At 39.0% G+C, this 10323-nt stretch overlaps 1 protein-coding gene across 1 annotated transcript; it reads left to right on the forward strand.

Moving 5' to 3' along the window:
* The first annotated feature begins 7953 nt into the window (after positions 1-7953).
* On the forward strand, positions 7954-9774 carry LINGO2 (leucine rich repeat and Ig domain containing 2). Its single transcript, XM_010001009.1, has one exon. The coding sequence runs from the start codon at positions 7954-7956 to the stop codon at positions 9772-9774; it is 1821 nt and encodes a 606-aa protein (XP_009999311.1).
* The last annotated feature ends 549 nt before the right edge of the window (positions 9775-10323 follow it).

The raw sequence follows: 10323 nt of genomic DNA on the forward strand, positions 1-10323 counted from the left end.
ACCAGAACAGTTAATTTTTTCTCACATCCATAGAGATCTCTCCATGTTAATGTGGAGGTATTTGAAGGAAACATCCATTTATAACAGGTTATATCAAGAACTTCTCCTGTTATGCCATAGATGCAATGTAGATTGCTTGTGGCTTCCTAAATAGGTTATTGAAGGGGGATTCAATTATGCTCGAATGTACTAGCCCCTGAAAGTCTGATACTGGCACAGATTTAAATCAGCTTCTTTTTTTTTTAATCTCCTGGTCACTTGCCATCACAGAATTATAGAATTGTTTGGGTTGGAAGGGACCTTAATTATCATCTAGTTCCAAGCCTCCTACATGGGCGTGGGCATCTCCCACTAGACCAGGTTGATCACAGCTCCATCCAGCCTGCCCTTGAACACTTTCAGGGTTAAGACATCCACAACCTCTTTGGTCAACCTGTGACAGCGTCTCACCACCCTCACACTAAAGAATTTCCTCCTAGTGTCTAACCTAATTCTCCCTTCTTGCAGTTTAAGGTCATTCCCCCTCATCCTATCACTACATGCCCTTATTAAAACTCTCTCCCCAGCTTCCCTGTAGCCCCTTCAAATACTGGAAGGCCACTATAAGGCTTCCCCAGAGACAACGTCTTCCCAGAGTCAACTTCTCTCCATGCTGAACAACCCCAGCCTTCTCACCCTGTCTTCATAGGAAATGGGCTCCAGTACTCTGATCATCATGATCTTCAGTCTTTGAAGCTAAGCAGCTGGATGTTAGAATTAAAACTTCAGAGGAAAATCCACCTCTGTCTTCCAACACAGGAGATACTATCCAGGCAACAGGCGTGTCAACTTTACCACCATGCCCTGACAGTTTTAGAAGAATGACTTTTTCTTTCAAGATGAAGAAAGATAGTATTTTCATGTAGAACTGCTGTTGACAAAAGCTTCCATTACTTTTCTTTAATCAATGCAGTTAACCTTCCTACTGATTTGGTTTTAAGTTAATTAATTCAGACTGCATTAATTAGTGCAGAAATGAAAAGCACATATGGTATTTAACACTTTCACATCCTCTTGTTCAGTGTCCTGTTCATGGCAGCAGAGCTTTCTAAGGTTCATCTGCCTGATACACTGTCAAACACAAGATCTTCTTTGAAGTAATGAATCCTGACTTGCAAGAGATTTTTAGTCTTGTGACTGCATTATTTTCCAAAAGCAATAAAAATGCAGTTCTGGGTTCCCCAGTTCAAGACGGACAAGGAACTATTGGAGTGTTTCAAGCACAGGGCCACCAATATGATTGAGGAACTGGAGCATTTGCCCTGTGTGGAAAAGATGAAAGATCTGGGTTTGTTTCACTTAGAGAAAAGGAGGCTGAGGGGAGATCTCGTAAATGTTTCTAAATTTCTAAAAGGTGGGTGTCATGAAGATGGGGTCAGTCTCTTCTCAGTGGTGTCCAGTGATGGAACAAGGGGTAATGGTCACAAACTGGTACACAGGAGATTTAACATGAATATGGGAAAATACTTCTTTACTCTGAGGGTAACAGAGCAGTGGAACAGGCTGCCCAGGGAGGTTGTGGAGTTTCCATCCCTGGAGACATTCAAAACCCACCTGGACGAGTTCCTAAGTAATCTGTTCTGAGGGATCCTACTCTACTAGGGGAGTTGGACTGGATGGTCTCCAAAAGTCCCTTCCAATCCCTGCCATTCTATGTTTCTGTGTGATTCTGTGAAATTAGCTTTTTTCTTACTGTCATATGGTTTTCCCTGCTGTTCTGTAATAACTTTGCCTTTCTTCCCCTGTCATTCTCAGTATCTGGAACATTAAAATCTGGCAAGAACCATCAGTGAAACAGAACTTGATGAATTTTTGCTTAGTATCAATTAAGGTTAAAATGACTTAATAAAAATGTGGACTATTTTAATATACTATGCGTAATTTCTGAAGTCACACATCTCTCAGCAGGCTACCATGCAGAGATAATATCAAGTCTAAGTATGAAGTATGAAGTCTACAACGGTTAGGTGCTTTTCCAAGATAAGCAAGTCGACTAAAATGTAGGAAAAAATACCCAAAAAGTGCACTGTTTTCAAGTCTGTATCTTTCTCCATTATAACATTATCACATTTAGGTGTATTAACATATCTGTAGTTATGGTAATTGTGCTGTTCTTGTCTTTGTCAATAAATATTTGCCTCTTAGTGAAATCACTTTTCACCAGTAAAATAGAGATACTATTTACTAGACATGAGTAAACAACTAGGCAGAAGCTATTCTGAAGAATTGTACCTTACAAAAATTGGCTTCTGTGTTCAGAAAGAATAGATGGCAGAAAAGATGCACTATTCACAGTAGTTCATTACTTTATTAAACAAAAAATTCACTGTCAAAACTTGTTTCTGTTGAAGTATTTGCATTTCATATCAGGTACTTAATTGTGTAGGTATGAGTAGTTACATTCCCTGAATGGTTGGTTTATATAATTAACCTATGCTAAAAAATCTGAATTTTACTTTACTTCCAAGCCTCTTTTGCAGCCTTTCACATAATTACTTATATAAGCTTTTTGTAAACCTCTTCACCTTCAACTTAGCATCACTGCCAGTGGGAATGTAATTTTGTCTGCAATTCTTGCAAATGTCTTCACTTTCTTTTCCTGTTATTTATGCATGAAATGTTTCCTTTGAGATAATCCTTAAGGTTTATTATCTTTTCCTTCAAATCTCTTCCCAAGATTAACTTTCATTATAACAACTGCAAAAATATGGTAAATTAATCTTTAAAACTTTGGGTTAGAAACAGAAGGTATACTGCTGGCCTTGTTTCTTTGCCTGATTTCAAATTATGTGGATTTATAAGACTTGTACAGGTAATCCGCAAAATTATATGATTATCATTATTATTTTCTTCCCTTCTGTCTTTTGGCACCCTTGCTTCTTTCACTTTAACTCAAACAACAATCTAAGAATATGGGTTAAAAATTACACTGACTTGTCTTGTTTTATACCTGGCATAAAGATTTTAACATCTCTTAGAATAATACTAGCAGATAAATATTCCTTTGGTTGTTATTTTTGGGGTTTTTTCCATTTCTGTATCATGTCCATTGTAATGGCATACTGGTCTGAGTCTCAGTTTTAGAAGCATACCCAGGGTACTCTTGGAAATAAGTACTGTTTCTTCTAAAAATAAATACAACTTAACTGTAGTTTCTGAGTTGCTCTTAGCCCATGAATCTTTTCCTGATGGCTTAGGAAAAGAAAATTATCCCAGGATTGCAGAATTGAATAAAAACTTTGTTTCTAGTTCAGTGAATCACAGACTAGTTGAGGTGGTTGTTGCTGCTCCTGCTGTTCAAGGTTTCTTCATATCTATTAGTTATTGGAAAACAGCTGGACAGGTAGTGTTTTGCAGTTTATTTAAATGCTGAGATGATTAAGAGATCAATGAAGGGAGGGAGAACAAAATATTTGTGTAAGCAAAAAGGTTTGATTAAAGAGGCAGGGACCATTGTTCACTTGAATAATTTCTGAGATGTTCTGATTTTAAAGAAAAATTCTCCTTTGGAGAGTACATAGGCAGGCTTGACTTAGCTTGTGATAGAGCTTGGGATCAATACACTAAGCTCAGACAATTTACTAGCAGAAGACTTGGTGAGGCAAAGCCTTTGTTACACCCTGACTTACAGTGAAAGAGCATATGGCAAGCATGTCAAGATTGCACAATTTAGCCTGAAAATGCTTCAGTGAGGATTTAATTCATCCTTCATGTGTATCACTGCAAGAACATTCATAAATGTCTAATATTGTCATGTTTCTTTTTGGCTGTCCCTAAAACCATATCAGTTTACCTCTTTAATCTTCCCAGCCTATTAACATTCATCCTCTCAGCAAAACTTCCAATCACTGCCACCTTGGTGCAGCCCAGCAGCAAGAGTTCATCACTCTTCCTGATCTGGTCCACTGTTACAGGAGAGTGCAGGAAAGCCAGATCAGCTAGTCTTACATAACAGTTGTGATACGTGTTTTATAGGTAAGGTTGTGACTAAAAACCTTCCCAAATCACAGTCAGCATTGGAACAGGCTGCCCAAGGAGGTGGTGGAGGCCTGGAGGTGTTCAAAAAAACAGGTGGACATGGTGTTTTGGGAGCTGGTTTAGTGCTTCATGTTTGTGGGGTGATCAGTTGGACTTGATGATCTTGAAGCTCTTTTCCAACCTTGGTGATTCTGTGATTCCATATGTATACATGCACTTTACTTTCTTGCGTCTATCACAGTGAAGAAAAGCTATACAAAGGGATGCAACAAAAAGAACTGCATGATCCTGCAGATGTTTTTAGGGAATTTCTATACTGGCAAAGGATAAAGTATGTAGTGCTGACTGTTCAAACAGGAATAAAAGATTTTGTGTTGAACAGTGATACTAATAGTTCATCCCAGTGCCAGTGAGGTTACCAATTAATTAATATCTCACAAGTCTGAAGAAATGTGAAAAACCATTTTTCACTGCAAGAAATCATCTTCCAGTGAAAAATATATTTTATGGTGTAATTTTGTTCAGATTTTTAAATATTAGTATTGTAATTTATTAGTTGTATAATAATAAACGGTGGTGATCAGACTGACACAAAATACACTCTAGGGATGAAGATGCATTCTTTCAAAATGTTCTCACATTGAAGGCCCAAATAAGGTTGTGCTAATGATGTTACCTGACAGGTCCTGAAAATACCACTTTACTTTGGCTAAATTAATACTGGTCCATATGCAACAGCTGGTCCAAGTTCACTGTAGGTTTCTCCCAACATTCACCTTGTCCTGCAAAGAGAAATCTTTAAGTTTCCTATTTTTCCTTTTCTAGTCCTTTTTGCATTTTATTAATTATTTGTACAATGAGGTAAGGTTACATTTTTTGCATAGTGAAGGTATAGTCATTTTTGCACAAAGCAGCTCAAAGATAAGGGTGTAGCCATAAATGTGTTTAGCAAGAAGCGTGTTAGCATCATCTAGGTCAGTGTAAATCAAAATAATCCACGTATGTTGTTTTCTCACCTGTACTTATTGATCCAAGTAATCTTTTTTTTTTTTTTGATTCATGATTTAAAATAAGTTCTTATTTTTCCTTATCAATATATACAGTTACTCCAGCTTAAATAATTGCAGTTCTGAAATAAAAACACATGCACATGCACACCCCCTTATGCATATCATATTTTCATCTCTGTGGACGTGCTCTTGCAGATGTTTTGAGTGCTTTATTAAGACTACATTTCTTTACTTCAGCCACTGTACAAAACATATTTTATTATCTTTTATACTGTCCATCTTCTGCTTTATACTCCTCAGAAGTTCTAGTTTCCAGGTGGCTTGGATAGCTGCAAAAAAGCATTTCACGTTTTTGCTACCCAAAATTAACACTCCAGGGCTGATCATCTTCCACTGAACCTGTTTATTTTGTCCTTCATACATTTGGTGAATAAGGCAGGAAATGAATTCCCTGCATGCTAGAAGTATCAGTATGAAAGTGCTAACCTCACAGGCTGAGCTCTGAAAGTGATGATCAGAGCACCTGAAAGCCCCTTTGATCTGAATTCATCTCAAATACCTAACTCACAGACCCATATAGATTTCCAGTTTTAACTTAATGCATAACGAAGTGAAGTTTGTCTCTGAAAACCTTTGTCACACATGGACATAACTAGCAATAGTTACTTGCAGGACTACAACTTGAGGGGGAAACTAAATGAATCAGCAGATTGCATTTCTAGGATGAACCTGAAATGTGCTTTTATAGGTAGTATATAAAAAAGAATAGTCTCCATCCAACTACACCACAAAACCAGAAAACAATTTGCCTCATATTATTAGTCTCTGCATAAAAATGTCAGAGGGAAAAAAGAAGCCACATAAGTAAAGGGTAAGATTCTTCCACAGAGTTATGAGACGAGTAATGTGTGCATTATTTATTTATGGTCAAAGAATACAAATTACATGCAGCTCCAAGAGAATGTATTGTTCACCCAATTAAGTTTTTAACAGAGAAAGAACAACATCTGTTTATTACTCAGTCCAATTATAATAATGCTGATGCTTACAATCTGAACTATTTGGTTTCCGTTGAGTATTGTTAATGATAAAATAAGAGCAATAGATCCAAGTATCTGCTTTTTTTCTCGTATGTTGAATCTTCATCCTTCTGATCACCCACAAGGCAACCCTTCTTTTTCAGGCAGAATGATTTGATGAGTTATCTCACATTGTTTGCCAGGGGAGTACAGCTTTGTTGCAGCAGAGATACTGGTGGGAGTTTCTTCTTTATAAGTCGGGAGTTTACTCAGTGTTATTTTTAGGTGCTTCAATTAAAATAACTGTCTGATTGCACCATAAATTTAGTTATACCATATTTGTTTAAAGCATTTCTTTTATGCTTGAATCCACATAACAGTTCACAGTCTAATATACTTTGAATCATATTTAAGTTGAAAATTTCTTAAGCACTAGTCAATGTTTCTCAAAGCCCAAAGATGCAGGTCAGGCAGTGAATGCCTGCACATTAATTTTGTCATAATGGGTAGGACCAGCTGGGCAAGAGTGATCTGTCCAGAAAGATTTAAGAAGATGCTACAGAAAGGAGTTACATAAATAAATTTACAAGTACAACTAAAATGAAACCCAAAATAACAAGAAAGGCCTTATTATCTTTCTTCCAGAAAAGGCCTCACAAGGCCTGAGGCACCTTGTATGTTCTATTAATGTTATGAAACCTGACTCCCAGTACTACCACTTGGCTTCATCAAGTTGACTGTACCACAGGAGTTAAGGCACTTCATAGTCCTTTCTTGCAATGTGCCTTACTCTGCAAATGTGTAAGACACACCTTACTTTGATAAGCACCTACATTATTCCCTTTTTTATTTTTCTTCTTTTGAATTGGGTTATTGAGTATCTTTTTTTAGTAGCTACTCTTGAAACAGTCTCTTGCCTTTGGTGACTAAACCTATAAAGTACACCCTTTGGAGTTAGGTAATTTATTTAATAGAGTTTATCATCTTCTACTATCCTGTTTTAATCTGAAGACAAGAATGAATAAACATCTTCCTAACGGTGATTTCCACAGAATCTGCTGGGATTCTTTGGACATTGTGCTGCTTAAACATAGTCAGGTCATCTTACCTTGTTTTTCTCTCCCTCAGAAAGGCTTGGAAGAGAAAAGATGTATTCTGTAAATGCTTCTGAGGTCTTTGTTTCTAAAAATCACATAAAATTTCTCTCTGCAGTAGAAGCAAAGAATCAATTTGTCCTTAACACAAATTCTAATCAGAAATGCACCAGTTCTTCCTTCCTCATCTGAGCCATTGTGTATATTTATTGTGAACAAGCTCAATCATTTTATATCTGTCATGTATGCAATAAATATTAACAGGAATCTTCAGTGTAAAGGAGCTCCTTTTCTGGAGCATAATAGGTTATTAAGGTTTGCCTTAAAATACTGATATGAATAAGAATAGCAAAAGCCTAGTTCTATATCACCTCAGAGAAGGCAAATGATGTAAATTTATCACGAGCATGATTAGCCCTGTTGCAGAATGCTCAGTATTTATCTCTGCATTAGTTATAGCACTGCCGTGAGGAGACCCACTGAGAATGAGAAAAGACTAAAACCTAACTTCCTGTACTGTTTGCAGTAAGAAAAGCTGGTTTGTCTCCTCTAAGGTCTGGAGGGGAAATGCTGTATAAATAGATCTTTTGACAAGCCCAATCATAGGGAAGAGAAATCTGGGTGTTTTTTTTTTGTTCTTGCTGTCCACACTAGTTTTAATTGTTTTGTTTCAAATGTAAACACATAGACCAGCTTTCAAATGGTACTGTAAAACTGGCAGAGGTCTCCTTTTGCTGCAGACTTAACCTCTTCCCTTTCCCATCCTCATCCCCACAGGCCTGTGACGGAGGGTTAGACCGGATCAGTGGAGTCATGCGTCACGCAGCTGTATCTTGCTGGCAGCCATTCCTGGGTCTGGCTGTGCTACTAGTCTTCATGGGCCCCACCATAGGCTGCCCGGCCCGCTGTGAATGCTCAGCACAGAACAAGTCTGTCAGCTGTCACCGACGACGTCTAATGTCCATCCCAGAGGGCATTCCCATTGAGACCAAAATCTTGGACCTGAGCAAGAACCGACTGAAGAGTGTCAATCCTGAGGAATTCACATCATACCCTTTGCTGGAGGAGATTGACCTCAGTGACAATATAGTTGCTAATGTGGAGCCTGGAGCCTTTAACAATCTCTTCAACTTGCGCTCCCTGAGGCTGAAAGGAAACCGTCTGAAGCTGGTCCCCCTTGGGGTGTTCACTGGGTTGTCAAACCTAACAAAGCTCGATATAAGTGAAAACAAAATTGTCATTTTGCTGGACTACATGTTCCAAGATCTGCATAACCTGAAATCCCTGGAGGTTGGGGACAATGACTTGGTTTATATATCACACAGGGCCTTTAGTGGACTGCTTAGCCTAGAGCAGCTCACCCTGGAGAGATGCAACCTCACAGCTGTACCAACAGAAGCTCTTTCTCACCTTCACAACCTCATCAGTCTGCATCTGAAACAGCTGAACATTAACGCTTTGCCTGCATATGCCTTTAAAAGACTGTTTCACCTCAAAGACCTACAGATAGATGCCTGGCCTCTCCTGGACATGCTACCTGCCAACAGTCTGTATGGTCTCAACCTTACTTCACTCTCCATCACCAACACCAATCTGTCTGCAGTTCCTTACTCTGCTTTTAAACATCTGGTTTACCTGACAAACCTAAATCTCTCTTACAACCCTATCAGCACCATTGAAGCAGGCATGCTTTCAGATTTGGTGCGCCTGCAGGAACTCCACATGGTGGGGGCCCAGCTACGTACCATTGAATCACATGCTTTCCAAGGGCTCCGATTCTTACGCGTGCTTAATGTGTCCCAAAACCTGCTAGAAACTCTAGAGGAGAATGTATTCCATGCCCCCAAAAGCCTTGAGGTCCTCTGCATTAATAACAATCCTCTGGCTTGTGATTGCCGTCTCCTTTGGATTTTACAGAGGCATCCCACTTTGCAGTTTGGAGCCCAGCCACCCATGTGTGCTGGCCCAGACAGTGTCAAAGAGAGGTCATTCAAAGACTTTCACAGCACAGCTCTTTCCTTTTACTTCACCTGTAAGAAGCCCAAGATACAAGACAAAAAGTTGCAATACCTGGTAGTGGAGGAAGGGCAGACAGTACAGCTGCTGTGCAATGCTGATGGGGATCCACAGCCCACCATATCATGGGTTACCCCACGGCGGAGGCTGATCACAACTAAATCAAATGGAAGAGCCACTGTGCTGGGAGATGGCACCCTGGAGATTCGATTTGCCCAAGATCAAGACAGTGGGATCTATGTTTGTATTGCAAGTAACGCAGCTGGGAATGACACCTATTCAGCCTCCCTTACAGTAAAGGGGTTTACTTCAGACCGTTTCCTTTATGCCAACAGGACCCCTATGTATATGACAGACTCCAACGACACAAGTTCCAATGGAACTAATGCGAACACCTTCTCTCTGGACCTTAAGACAATATTGGTGTCCACAGCCATGGGCTGTTTCACATTCCTTGGAGTGGTTTTATTTTGTTTCCTCCTTCTTTTTGTGTGGAGTCGAGGGAAAGGCAAGCACAAAACCAGCATTGACCTTGAATATGTCCCTCGCAAAAACAATGGTGCTGTGGTTGAAGGGGAGGTTGCTGGACCACGAAGGTTCAATATGAAAATGATTTGATGGTATTCTGCTAGCCGTCCTTTTTCTGTGGCATTAAAACCAATTAAACCAGCCTGGCATGTAGAATTGCTAGGCAGAAGCAGCTTAATGCAGCTGTCACTGTATCAAAAGGTTACATGAAAAATAGAAAGACTGTTTGTGGGTATACAGCAGAGCCTCCAGACCTTGAGGCAGATATGTCAGGGCCTTTCATAGAACTGGTAAATTTTACTAGCTGTTTGCATTACAAATATTGGCATTCTGGGGATATCAGCAATGAACTACTGGCTCATGCTCATGGACAATTGTTCAACATTTTCTACCACTACAAAAAGAAAAAGAAAAGGAAAAAACCAAACAAAAACAAAAAACAACAAACAACCCAAAAGAACACAAAAACCTACAGTGTAGGATTTACATACTTATAGAAAAAAACCACATTTGTCTAAAACACACTCTACAGTGAAATTTGTATCTATAGATCTCATTTGGTAAAACCTTGCATCGTCCCTTCTAGTTGGTTCAACTCCACAAAATTGGTAGTTTTTTTTAATCTACATCTATACTGTG

Source organism: Chaetura pelagica, unplaced genomic scaffold (genome assembly GCF_000747805.2).
Source record: "Chaetura pelagica isolate M959 unplaced genomic scaffold, ChaPel_1.0 scaffold126, whole genome shotgun sequence".
Taxonomy (NCBI): domain Eukaryota; kingdom Metazoa; phylum Chordata; class Aves; order Apodiformes; family Apodidae; genus Chaetura; species Chaetura pelagica.

What these genes read in the sequence shown, in the direction of transcription:
- LINGO2 (XM_010001009.1), top strand. Translation starts at nt 7,954, where the DNA reads ATGCGTCACGCAGCTGTATCTTGCTGGCAGCCATTCCTGGGTCTGGCT.